Source organism: Mobula birostris, chromosome 9, assembly GCF_030028105.1.
Source record: "Mobula birostris isolate sMobBir1 chromosome 9, sMobBir1.hap1, whole genome shotgun sequence".
In the NCBI taxonomy this organism is placed as follows: Eukaryota; Metazoa; Chordata; class Chondrichthyes; order Myliobatiformes; family Myliobatidae; genus Mobula; species Mobula birostris.
Genome location: NC_092378.1, coordinates 5284702 through 5299280, shown reverse-complemented (window position 1 = coordinate 5299280; position 14579 = coordinate 5284702). Strand labels below are relative to the sequence as shown.

At 38.9% G+C, this 14579-nt stretch overlaps 1 protein-coding gene across 2 annotated transcripts in view; it reads left to right on the top strand.

Annotated features, from left to right (window-relative positions):
* The window catches only part of arid2 (AT-rich interactive domain 2), a 118873-nt gene that overhangs the window by 47377 nt on the left and 56917 nt on the right, over positions 1-14579 (top strand). For both annotated transcript variants that reach the window (XM_072267426.1, XM_072267425.1), the window contains exon 5: positions 5636-5854. In XM_072267426.1, coding sequence (XP_072123527.1) covers positions 5636-5854 — 219 coding nt within the window. The remainder of the gene's footprint in view (positions 1-5635; positions 5855-14579) is intronic.

Sequence of the window (14579 nt, the reverse complement as noted above, 5' to 3'; positions counted from 1 at the left end):
AGTCCATCTGATGCTTCAGTTGTGTCTTATAAATTTTTCCATATTTGAGCAAAATGCCACAGGGTTGAATTGATCAGCACAAAATGGAGTTTTAAGCTATACTGTACATGTGTATCTTATTGTCAGTTGTTCACTCTTGATTAGAGGTGTAGCTGAAAATTTCAGGGTTGTTCTGCATGGGATTATATGTGGTCATCTTGCAATTAGAATATCCATGCGGGAAAAAAGTACAGTTCTCTTGGGGCTGAATTATCACAGTACCCATTGACCACAGGCTGTGCCTTAAATCACTGACTTTTTTTTAAACTTACCTTTCCTAGTAGCATAATAAAGCAAAGTATTGTTTAGTCTAGTTGAAGTCTAACTAGAATGAACATAGTAACTCAAATAATATTCAAAATTAATTTGCAGCTGAGTTCCCGACTTCAAACTTATTTAACGTTATAACTGCTTATGAGAGGTTTAGCAAATATGTTGATTTATTTTCTCCTTTCCATTGATTTATTGTGTGAAAATGGGAAAATGCATAAACACTTCGGAAATTGCAGCAATGCACTAACCACGAGCAGAGATTATAAAACATTATCAACGAGAAGATTGAATAGAAATTCAGTACATCAGAAAGATTACTGCCAGACAAGAATTCAAGTACCAAGACTAGAACCTCTGAAATGTTGGATTGGAATCTAGCAAACCGTCTTAGTGCCCATTATGCCACTGGTGTTTAAGGCAGCATTGAATGTCCTCCATCTCTATCTTTTTGTCCAAGGGTTAATGGTGTTCAGGGCTTCCTTCATTCTGCCAGTAGCTTCCTCTCAATTTTCACTACTGTTATTCACGCAAATCATGGTGAAGACTCGGGAATTCTGTTGCACACACAAAGAGAAGGACTCTTCATTGTTGTTTCTGTAGCAAGGGTTTCTGCATTTTCACCTCAAGTTTCCTAAAAGGTCTGAGGATGCAGTTGATTAGGCCATGGGAATTTATCCATTTTACTAGTCCCTAGGACTGCAAATATGTTGTCTTTCATAATTCATGTATTCTTTTTTTCTCTAATGGGATAAAATTTGAGTTAAATCTGCAGTATAAAGCAATCAATGCAGCTGCACCTCAAGGATACATACTTAGCCTGCTGCTCAGCTCTAACTTTGTGGTTATGCTTCAAGTTCTTGGATGTCAACATCTCAGAGGCTCTATCCTGGGCTTAACACATTGATGTAATAATGAAGAAGGCACACCAGTGGCTATACTTCATGAGGAATTTGAGGAGATTTGGTATGTCACCAAAGACTAGCAAATTTCTACAGGACCATCCACTTGATCTATACCCATTCTATGAGGTCACACCTCACTCATTCTTCTACGCCTCCAGACATAAAGATCCACCATGGCCAATCTCTGCTTGTTACTCGGGCCCTCTAGTCCAAACAGCATCCTTGTTAATCTCTTCGGCTCACTTTCCTGTTTAACAACGTCTTTTACAGGGAGATCAAAGCTATATGCAAAACTCCCAAGTGCAGTCTACCAATGAATTGTATAACTACAATGTAATTCCTTCCTCCTAAACTTGATGCCTTGACTGATGCACATCGGCATACTGAATGCCTTGTTTACCACTCTGTCTTTCAGTGAACTGTGCACCTGTACTCTGAGGTCCTACTGTTTTACTTGTCAGTATCCTGCCATTCACTGTACAGGTCCTACCCCAGTTGAATGTCCAGAATTTATCATCTCACACTTGCCTAAATCTGTTTGTCATTCCTCAATCCATCTACCCCCCCCCCCCCCGCAAACTGGTCAAGATCTCTTTGTAATTGATCGTAACCTGCCTCACCATCAACAAATCCCTCTGATTTACTATCATTAGCAAACGCTAATCATTTCATGTACATTCACACCCAAATCAATCATATGAATACTGAATTATAAGGTTCCCAACGCTGAACCCTGTGGTACCCCACTAGTTATAGTCCTTAAGTAGTGGAATCTACCTTCAAGCACTCATCCACTACTTCCTATTATTGAGCCAATTCTGAATCCACCTCACTAGCACACCCATGGATTCACAAACCTTGGGCATTTAACTTCCCCGAGATATGCAGACCTAGGTTCCAGCTTTTCAGCCTTGACTTTTGGACTTACAGTTTACCTTTGGGCTTTGATCAGGACTTCTGATAGATGTGGTCAACTCTTTTCCTTTATGCTGGATATTTAAGGGGATGGTCAAGGTCTGGATAGCGAGTCATGAAGAATAAATTAGATAGCTGTGGTGTGTTCTTTTGGAAATGGAGGAGGGTAAGATAATGGGGCTTAAAACAGAGAAAACCAATCTCTTTCCTGTGTATGCAATAGTAACTGAGACAACTAGAGTTCCCAGCTTCAGGGTGGTAGTTACAGAATCAGTCAGTGGTTTTAAAAGGGGTTTGGATAGGAACTGGAGAGCTGAGGTAAACCTGATGGAGAAATGGTTTCCTGTATTTAAATACTATTGTAATGGACTAAAAGTATTGGGTGAAGGCTTTCAGAAAAATTGATTTTTTTTTTCTTCTCCCTGACGAGGCTCACTGCCTGGACTTTCACTTTTCAGTTTAAAAAAAAAACAACAATGAAGTAGTTATTAACGTTATTACTGTAGTATATTGTAATAGTTTGTTGTGGAACTGGTTGTTCATCCATCAATCAATTTACAGATTTCTCTGTAAGCTGTCGTATCAGTTTATGAATCTAGCCTTCAAATTTAAGTTTGTAGCCATGAAATGCAAAGTAAATTTCAGTCTTTGGTCTGTCACATAAATAGTATGAATATGTGCAAATGGTCTGAGTGTAGGTTTGCTGGTTTTGCTTTTGGTGTTTTCACATGACAGTAGCTGGAGTTACAATTTTATGATCATGTTCGTTGCTGCCAGTTTTGACTCTGTGAGAATATATTTTCATATACTGATGCATGCCTGTTAAATTTCAAAATTATTTCAATCTGACAAAAATTTAGAAAGTAACTTGGAAATGACAAAAGTAATATACTCTTACATTGAATGTTTGGAATATTTCTGCATATTTTATAAATATCATGGATAATTGTTTCCAGTGACAGTTTTAAAATTGAAGAGGATGTAATCGCTGAAGTCAGTATATTCTTCTGGTTTAGATATTTTTCTGATCTCTAGTATTTTAAAGTTCTGAAATAGTGGTGCAGAGTAGGGTTTGCATAGTAGTTTGTGTAGTAATAATCAACCAACATTTATTACTATTAGATGCTGCTAGTAACAACTTCTAATGTTGCCAGTTATGGGAGAAGTTAACGTCAGATGTATTAATATTAAAGTGGAGTAAAGGGAATTACAGAGGCATGAGAGAGGAGTTGGCCAAAATTGATTGGTGGGGTACAATAGCAGGAATGATGGCTGAACCGCAATGCCTGGAGTTTCTGGGATCAATTTGGAAGGTGCAGGATAGGTCCATACCAAACATGAAGTGTTCTAAAGGGTGGTTGATACGAAGATGGCTGGACAAGGGAAGTCAAAGATAGCAAAAAATTTGTGGCAATTTAGAGGATTGGGAAGCTTTTAAAAACCAACAGAAGGCAACTAAGAAGTCATAAGGAGAGAAAAATAAATTATGAAGGTAAGCTAGCCAATAATATAAAACAGGATAATAAATAAAGTTTTTTCCAGATGCATAAAAAATAAAAGAGAGGTGAGAGTGTTCATCGGACTGCTGGAAAATGATGCTGGAGAGGTAGCAATGGGGGCTGGGGGACAAATAAATGGGCAAATTTAATAAAGAACATTACTTCAGTCTTCACTGTGGAAAACACTAGCTGGATGCCAGAAATTCAAGGGTGTCAAGGGGCAGAAGTTGCTATTACTAAGGAGAATGCTTGGGAAGCTAACAGGTCTGAAGGTAGATAAGTCACCTGGACCATTTTGACAATACCCCAGGGTTCCAAAATAGGTAGCTGAAGAGTTTGTTGGGAGCATTAGTAATGATCTTTCAAGAATTACTAGATTCTAGAATGGTCCTGGAGGACTGGAAAATTGCAGATGTAATGGCACTCTTCAAGAAGGAAGGGAAGCAGAAGAAAGGAAATTATAGGCGAGTTAGCCTGATCCCACTGGATTGGAAGATGTTGGAGTTGATTATTGAGGATAAGGTCTCAGTATGTGGAGGCACATGGTAAAATAGGCCAAAGTCAGCATGGTTTCCTTGAGGGAAAATCTTGCTTAACACATCTGTTGGAATTCTGAAGTAACAAGCAGGATAGACAAAGGAGAGTTTGTGGATATTGTTTACTTGGATTTTTGGAAGAGCTTTGACCGTGCGCTGCACGTGAGGCTGCTAAGCATGATGAGAGCCCATGGTATTACAGGAAAAATTCTAGCATGGATAGAAGATTGGCTGACTTGCAGGAAGCAAAGAGTGGGAATAAAGGGAGCCTTTTCTGGTTGGCTGCCAGTGACTAGTGGTGTTCCGCAGGGGTTAGTGTGGCACTACTGCTTTGTGCATTGTATGTCGAATGATTTGGTTGATGGAGTTGATGGCTTCGTGGACAATACAAAGACAGGCGGAGAGGTAGGTAGTTCTGAGGAAGCAGAGAATCTGCAGAGGGACTTGAGCAAAGGCAAAGAAGTGGCAGATGAAATATAGTGTAGGGAAATGTATGATCATGCACTTTTGTAGAAAGAATAACTGTAGACCTTTTTCTAAATGGGGAAATAATTCAAAAATCAAAGGTACAAAGGGGCTTTGGGAGTCCTTGTGCAGGATTTCCTGAAGGTTAACTTGCGGATTGAGTCACTGGTGAGGAAGGCAAATGCAGTATTAGCATTCATTTCAAGAGGGCTAAAATACAAGAGCAAGGATGCAATGCTGAGGCTTTAAAAGGCAATGAGCAGACTGTACTTGGAGTATTATGAGCAGTTTTGGACCCCTGATCTAAGAAAAGTTGTGCTGGCATTGGGGGCGAATCATAGGAGGTTCACGAGAATGATTCCGGGAATGAAAAGGTTAACGTATGAGGACTGTTTGATGGCTCTGATCCTGTATTCGCTGGAATTCAGAAGAATGAGGGGTGACCTCATTGAAACCTATTGAATGTTGAAAGCCTAGATAGAGTAGACCTGGAGAGAATGTTTTGCATAGCGGGGAGTCTGGAACCAGAGGACATAGCCTAAAAAGAGAGCCAGTCCAGGTGGAACAGAGATGAGGAGGCATTTCTTTAGAGTGAGGGTAGTGAATCTGTGGAATTCATTGCCACAGACAACTGTGGAGGCCAAGTCATTGGATATATTTGAAGCATGGGTTGTTGATAGGCCCGTGATTAGTCAGGGAGGAGACAGGAGAATGGGGTTGAGAGGGTAATAAATCAGTCAAGATGGAATGGTGGAGCAGTCTCGATTGGCTCAGTGGCCCAATTCTGCTTCTATTCTTATGGTTATTATTTTGTGAAATCGTTACATGGTGTTTAAAAGAAAATTGAATGGATTTTCTCCCTCTTGCTCAATTTAAAATGCATTGAAGGATTATCTTTCAGGTATTTAAAATATCAATTCATTTATATTGAATGTGTAAAATTTACTCATTCTGTATTTTGCTCTGATATATTTATAATATATTTGTGATTTTTGTCCTCTTTTAGATTATATTCGGCAAAGCTATGGACTTAATACAGAGTTTGTCACAGTTAGTATCTACAATAAACTGGTGCTTTCCCTTATGTCTGGACTACCTAATGAAGTAGATTTTGCAATTAATGTTTGCACTCTTCTCTCAAATGAGAGTAAGCACATAATGCAACTTGAAAAGGACCCCAGAATCACCACCATACTACTTGCACATGCTGGCGTTTTTGATGACAGTAAGTTATATTATTTAATAGTGAAGTGCCTTAATTGTTGCTGTTGCTAGCTGTTTCAATTTAAATATAGTATTGTTAAACATTAGGAATGTGAATTAAATGTGTTTATTGTGGATATTATAGCAATATTCTGCATGACTGTATCATTTAAAGTTTGAAGTAAATTGTGATATATCATGGATGAGGTGTTCGCATGGACTTAGGAGTATAAAGGTTATTCTGTAATAGTTAATCATATTTTCTTCTATTTCTTCTAACATTTCCTATTATTTTTATAATGTCAGGAAAACCATTCAAAGCAGTATTTAATGCTAATTTGTATTTGTTGAGCAATGTATATTTATAGAACAGAAGTAGGCAATTTACTACTACTGGTTCATAGCCTTCTATGCCTTGATTTAAGTGCTTGTCTGGATACTTAAATGTTATGAAAATACTTTCTCCTACCACCTACTCAGGCACTATGATCTAGATTTCAACCAGCCTTTGAGTGAAAGAAAATCTTCTTCAGATTGCTTCCGAATGTTTAATCTCTGAAGATGTACCCTCTCATTTTAAATACCAATGCTATAGGGAAATATTTTGTTAATTAATTGTCTGTGCCCTTTATAATGCTGTATACCTATTTCTGATTTCCACCTTGGCCTTCCCTACTTCAAGGAAAACAAACTCGGCCTGTAAAATCTCACTTTGTAACTGAAGGGCTCCATCCCAGTCTATCTCACAGCTGGCAATCAGAACTGCAGACTTTATTTCCTGCTTTGGCCGAACCAATGTTTTATAAAGTTTGCTATAACCCCTCTACTCATTATACTCTGCTACTTTAGTAATGTGTTCCATATGCTGCCTTCACTTTATCAATCCATGCTTTGCACCTGTATACTGAGGTTCCTCAGTCCGTAAGGCTCTACCTGTTAATTTGATCTCCCAGTATGAAATCCCATCTACTACTGAATTACCAACATAGGAATGTTGCCCTGTGGCCTTTGGCTGTCTTCAAATTCAATAGCGACATCAATTTTCATAGTGTATGCAAACTTCTTGATCATACCTTTTGCATTTATATCCAAATTATGAATGTACTTAGCAAACAGCAAGGTCCCAACACCAATCCCAGTGGTGTACCATTAGCCTCAGGAATCGAATCACAGAAACAAACCTCTGTCGTCACCCTCTTTCTCTTATAACTAGATTCTTTTAACAAAACTATACTCATTCTGAGCATGCTCAGAATAAGAAACAACATTAAACCAGAGATCAGTGAAGAACAGTGCGGCTTTGTCGAAGGCAAGGGAACATCAAACGCCACATTACTGAAAGGTCAATAGAAGTACAACAAGACCTATACTTCTGTTTCATTGACTACACAAAAGCCTTTGACACAGTGAAACACCAACTCATCATGAAAAAGATTAAAGATATTATATCGACAGAAAAGATCTAAGAATAATCAGGAATCTCTACTGGCAACAAAGTGCAGCCATACGGATAGACAACGAGATTGGTGAATATCAGCTAATAAAGCGAGGAGTCGGACAGGGTTGTGTTCTATCACCAGACCCGTTCTCCTTGTACAGTGAAAACAACCTGAGAACCATACAAGACCTACCTGGAATAAGTATAGGAGGATACAATATCAACAACCTCCTCTATGCGGATGATGCAGTACTAATAGCAAACAGTGAAGTAAATTTACAGAATCTAGTATCTACCATCAACACAGAGAGCGAAAGACTTGGCCTAACCTTAAACAAAAAGAAAACTGAAGTAATGGTAATATCAAAGAAACCTGATATCCCAAACTGTAGGATCGTATTGGGAAATGAAATCCTGAAACAAGTTCACAACTTTAAGTACCTTGGATCATGGGTAATATCTGATGGCAAATGCGAAAGAGACATAAAAGCAAGAATAGCAGTGGCAAGAACAGCATTTACATAAATGAGAAACATCCTAACGAACAAGAAAATAGCAATTGACATCCGCCTTAGAACTGTCAGCTGGTACATTCTTCCTATATTGATGTATGGCTGCGAGTCATGGACCATCACAAATGCAATGGGAAAAAGAATCAATACAGCAGAGATGTTCCTCAGAAGAATGCTATGCATATCATATGCGGACAGGATAACCAACAAAGAAGTTCTACAGAGAACGAAAACAAAACGTACATTACTTTTTAAAAAAAAAAAAAAAAAAATCGATCAAAATTCTTTGGACACATGTGAAGTGAAGCATTTAGTTACAACTGGAAAGCTGGAAGGAAAAAGAAGCAGAGGCAGACAGAGAATGAAAATGATAGATGGAATAACATCATGGTTAGAAACAGGGGAGGCAACTATAATTCGGAGGGTCAGGGACTGTGATGGATGGAGGGACATGATCACCCACACCGAATGGCAAGGCACATGAATGATGATACTCTTTCTGATTAATCCCTGCCTTTCCAGTTATAGGTAAATCCTGACCCTCAGAATTTTTCCAATAAATTCCCTAACCCTGACTTTAGTCTTGAGTCTAATTTCTTTGTTCATCCTTGCCACCCTCCTTGAATAAAGATACCGCATATGCTGCTCTCTCATCTGGCATTTCATCTGTGGCTATGAAGATTTTAAAATCTGTCACGCAAGCAAAGATAAGGGGGGGAGAGGAGAAAAAAGATTTTCTAGCTAAAATCAGTGTTGTAAAATGGTAATTTTTGATGTTGAAAAGTGAGGAAATGTGTGCAGCTTTATGACTTGGTGTGCGGGTGATCGGAAATTATAATCCTTTGAGAAAGGCCTTAGCTAATGTAATTGAAACAGAAAATGCTGGAAATACTTGCCAGGTTGGGTAGCATCTATGGATAGAGAAATGGAGTTGGTGTTTCAGGTTAATGGCCTTTTGTTTCAATTGGGAAAGAAAGAAGTCAAGAACCAGCAGAGCTGCATCTTGCTCTACCCAAATGGAGAGCTCAAAGTAAACTTATTATCAAAGTACATACTTGTATGTCATCATATTCAACCATGAGAACAGAGGTGTTGGAAACACATGAACGCAGTTAAGGACTTTGTCAACTACAAAAAAGGAGAAACCATGATTTAGGAAGAAAGTTATCTCAGACACGCCTTTTGTGGAAAGCTTCTTCATGATCGACAGGAATTGGGAGACTAGCATCGTGCTCCAGAAGTGATAGGATGATGAAACATGGAGACGTGTCCTTTGGTCTATTGAGTCTACGACAATCAAATGTTCCTTAACTATAACATATTCATCTGACATTCTCATTAATACTCAGTTCATCCCTTTTTCTTTTAACCATTTATATCAAATGAGCAGTCTTCCTGTCTTTCAGTACCAAACCTACCATGAAAGACTAGTAAATGATGTTGAGACGCTGCTGTTTGCTTCATTAACAGTCTGATATATTCAAAATTTTGTTTGCTAAATCTATTAATAGTTAACCAAAGAGCACTACCACCTTCTCATGGGAAGCAAGAGAGGAAAAATAAGTACTGGTATTGTTAATGATGTTCTTGTCTTGAAAATGAATGACTGTTCAGCTGTGGTTTAGCCTGTGGTAATATGTAAATGTATTTTAATGCAAAAATTCCTCTGCCTGTTACATGTATTCACTCATGATTGGCTTGAAAAATAAATATTTGCTTTGTTACTTAAGTTTGGCGTTAACTGTGCATGTGAAGAACAAATGTAATGTAATCATATGATTGAATAGTTGCATCCTTAATTTCGCAGCTCTACTCTGTTTCTGCTATTAATAAATTTGAATGAGTATATATTGTACAGTATAAGAATCATATGTTAAGTGCCTTGGTACAGTCTATAGTGTGCTTGTTGGCACTCACTTAAGCTTAAGTTATTTTCAGCATCCTGGCCTGTCTATAGATTAGAAATGAGAATCCAAGTATGAGCTGTTACTACAGTGCCTATAAAAAGTATTCACCCCCCCCGCCCCCCCAATGGAAGTTTTCATGTTTTATTGATGGCCAAAAAGCTCAAGTTTGGTTTCATTAGACCAGAGAACCTTGTTCCAGCTGACTTCAGAGTCTCCCACATGCCCTTTGGCAAAGTCTAGGTGAGATTTCATGTGAGTTTTTTTTTCCAACAGTGGCTTTCTCTTTGCCACTTTCCCATAAATTTCCAACTGGTGAAGCACCCGGGCAACAGTTGTTGTATGAGTAGTCTCTCCCATCTCAGCCACTGAAACTTGTAACTCTTCCAGAGTTGTCAGAGGTCTCTTGGTGGCCTCCCTCACTAGTCCCCTTCTTGCACAGTCACTCATTTTTTTGAGGATAGCCTGCTCTAGGCAGATTTACAGCTGCGCCATATTCTTTCCATTTCTTGATGTTTGATTTAACTGTACTCCAGGGGATATTCAGTGACTTGGAAGTTTTCTTGTCTCCATCTCCTGATTTGTACTTTTGAGTAACCTTTTTGTGGAGTTGCTTGGAGTGTTCTTTTGTCCTCACGGTGTAGTTTTTGCCAGGATACTGACTCACCAGCAGATCAACCTTCCAGATACAAGTGTGTTTTTTTTTCGCTACAATCAATTGAAACACCTTGACTGCACACAGGTCTCCCAATACAGATCTCCATTTAACTAATTATGTGATTTCTAAAACCAGTTGGCAGTCCCAGTGTTGATTTGGTGTGTCATTCTAAAGGGGGTGAATACTTGTGCAATTATTTTGTGTTTTATATTTGTAATTAATTTGGATCACTTTGTAGAGATCTGTTTTCATTTTGACACAAAAGAGTTTTTCTGTTGATCAGTGTCAAAAAAAAAGCCAATTTAAATCACTGTTAATCAATGTTGTAAAACAATAAAACATGAAAACTTCCGGGTGGGGTTGGGTGAATTCCTTTTATAGGCACTGCATCTGCTTGTGATACACTGTGGAACCTTTCATGTATGATCGAGGGTCTCACTCGGTCTTTATTTTACCATTGAGTTTTCATTTTTTTTTAAAGATAATTTGACTTCATTTGTGTGGTAACTGTTCAAAAGTGCTTCAAATGTTCAAATTATTAATAAATTCTATAGTTAGCTTGTATTAACTAGGTGGGCAGAAGGGCTGTTTCTGTGCTGTACTCTACTATGACTATTGTTCTCTTGCTTTTTACCTAAAGACTAATGGCCTGCAAAGTGTAAACTTCATTATCTATCTGTTGCTTTCTTTCTCCTTTTCCTGTTTTAGTGATTAAGGTATTTTTTTTTGTGTGGATGCTCATAACATCAAGCCAACAGATGTACACGGGTACTAATTTTGCTTTTTCTGTGTTAGTTGTCCGTTGTTTCTAATCAGGAAGCTGCTTAATGTTTGTACAATTTTTGTTTGTTTTGTGAAGTCAGTTGAATATAATGATACTAAAATTTAAAAAAAAGTTTCCTGATTCCATTTAAAATGGAGACCTAGTTTTCAGGTGATGCTAAATAAATTTTTGATTTTACAGAAATATATCTATTCATTCTGGTTGGGTTGAATGGGCCAATGGACTGATTTGCTCTTTACTAATATGTATTGGCTTACTCTAACCAATCCAGTTCTGAATATGTGGTTGCTCACTGTATCCTTGGTTACAGATTTCAGTAATGTACTTGCAATAGGTTATACTCTTGAGCAAAATTATTTTCAGTTTTTTGTTTCTCTTCCCTTCTCTCCTCCACACTGTAACAATTGAGTCTGTGGTTTTCCAAAGTGGACAATTGCAGAAGCAAAGTTAAAAGTAAACCATCTTCAGCTTCAACAGTTCATAAAACCTTGTCTTGGATCCAGAGAATTTATTGGTCTGTAGTGCAAGTTAAAATCTCGAATTACTTCATCGTTGCTTATTATTTGTGTGTGGAATGTTTTGCTTGACACTCTAGAGTGAAGTGTGCTATGCAAGTGATCTAAAATGCCTTCCTTTTATTTACTTTTGAAGTATCAAGCCTATCTGTTTTGAAGACCCCATTTGATTACTCTTTCTAATTGTTTTAAAAGCAGCTAGCTTTAATATTTTTAAAGTAAGTTTTTGTATTTTGGTTTGTAGCAAGAATCAGCAGGCTGGGAGAATAGGCAATGGGAATAGGTATGGGAAATAGTTTGGTATAATGAATGAGGTGAGGCAATGTAAAATAAAGAATACTGTTATTAATAGGGTGCAGGTGTGGGTGCACAAATCATTGATAATGCTAGACTTTGTCAGTCAAGGCATAGAGAATAGAAAGGGGTAAGTCCTGGTGAAACTGGACAACTGGTATGGCCTCATTTGCTGTATTGTGTTCATTTCTGATCACGTTATAGGAAGGATATCTAGGCAGTGAACAGCTCCTAGAGGAGGTATAAAAATGATTTCTGGGAGGAAGGATGAACAAATATAGTTTGGCGATGCTGATGCTGTTTTCTTTGGAAAAGAGAGGCGAGCGAGGCGCTAATAAAAGTTTATAAAAATTTGAGTGTTGGACAAAGAAGAAAGTGGAAGGTTGTTTCCATTGGCAGCAAGGTTACAAATGGGAGATTACAGTATTAAAATACAGCAGTTTTGGTCACTTTCCTACAGAAAAGATGGGAATAAGGTTGAAAGAGTATAGAGAAAATTTACAAGGATGTTGCTGGGGCTGAGGGACCTGAGTTATATGGAAAGATTAAATAGGTCTGAACTTTATTCCTTGGAATGTAGCAGATTGAGAGGAGATTTGATAAAGGTATACAAAATTATGAGGAATATGGCTGGGGTAAATGCTACAGTTTTTTTTTAACCACTGAGATTAGGTGGGGCTACCACTAGAGATCATGGGTTAGGGTGAAAGGTGAAAAGTTTAAGGGGAATTTCAGTCAGAGTGGTGTGAATGTGAAGTGAGTTCCTGGTGTAAGTGGTGCATGTTTGCTCAATTTCAACATCTCGGCAACATTTGGATAGATGCATGGATGGTAAGGGTATGGACAGCTATTGTCCGGGTGCAGGTTGATAGGACCATAAGTCATAAGAGCAGAATTAGGCCATTAAGTCTGCTCTGCCAATCTATCATGGCTGATCCCAAATCCCACTGAACCCCATACACCTGCCTTCTTGCCATATCCTTTGATGCCCAGACTGATTAGAAAACTATCAACTTCTGCCTTAAATATACCCATGAGCTTGGCTTTCACCACAATCTGTGACAGAGCATTCCATAGATTCACCACTCTGGCTTAAAAAAAACATAGAAACATAGAAAACCTACAGCACAGTACAGGTCCTTCGACCCACAAGGCTGTACCAAGCATGTCCTTACCTTCCGTATTACCTAGAGTTACCCATAGCCCTCTATTTTTCTGAGCTCCAAGTACCTGTCCAGGAGTCTCTTAAAAGACCCTATCGTATCCATCTCCACCACTGTCACCGGCAGCCCATTCCACACACTCACCACTCTTTGTGTCAATAATAAAAAAAACAAACAACCCAACCTACCCCTGACATCTCCTCTGTACCTACTTCCAAGCACCTTAAAACTGTGCCCTCTCATACCAGCAATTCCAGCCCTGGGAAAAAGCCTCTGACTATCCACACGATCAATGCATCTCATCATCTTATACACCTCTATCAGGTCACCTCTCATCCTCCGTCGCTCCAAGGAAAAAAGGCTGAGTTCACTCAACCTGTTCTCATAAGGCATCCTCCCCAATTCAGGAAGCATCCTTGTAAATCTCCTCTGCACCCTTTCTATGGTTTCCATATCCTTCCTATAGTGAGGCGACCAGAACTGAGTATAGTACTCCAAATGGGGCCTGACAAGGGTCCTGTATAGCTGCAACATTACCTCTCGGCTCTTAAACTCAATTCCATGATTGATGAAGGCCAATGCACCGTATGCCTTCTTAACCACAGAGTCAACCTGCGTAACAGCTTTGAGTGTCCTATGGATTTGGACCCCAAGATCCCTCTGATCCTCCACACTGCCAAGAGTCTTACCATTAATACTATATTCTGCCATCATATTTGACCTACCAAAATGAACCATCTCACACTTATCTGGGTTGACCTCCATCTGCCACTTCTCAGCCCAGTTTTGCATCTTATCTGTGTCCTGCTGTAACCTCTGACAGCCTTCTACAGGATCCACAACACCCCCAACCTTTGTGTCATCAGCAAATTTACTAACCCATCCCTCCACTTCTTCATCCAGGTTATTTATAAAAATCACAAAGGGTTAGGGGTCCCAGAACAGATCCCTGAGGCACACCACTGGTGACTGACCTCCATGCAGAATATGACCTATCTACAACCACTCTTTGCTTTTTGTGGGCAAGCCAATTCTGGATCCAGAAAGCAATGTCCCCTTGGATCCCATGCCTCCTTACTTTCTCAATAAGCCTTGCTTGGGGTACCTTGTCACATGCCTTGCTGAAATTCATATACACTACATCTACGGCTCTACCTTCATCAATGTGTTTAGTCACATCCTCAAAAAGTTCAATCAGGCTCGTAAGGCACAATCTGCCTTTCACAAAGCCATGCCGACTATTACTAATCATATTATGCCTCTCCAAATGTTCATAAATCCTGCCTCTCAGGATCTTCACCATCAACTTACCAATCACTGAAGTAAGATTCACTGGTATATAATTTCCTGGGCTATCTCTGCTCTCTTTCTTGAATAAGGGAACAACATCTGCAACCCTTCAATCCTCCAGAACCTCTCCCATCCCCATTGATGATACAAAGATCATTGCTAAAGGCTCAGCAATCTCCTCCCTCGGCT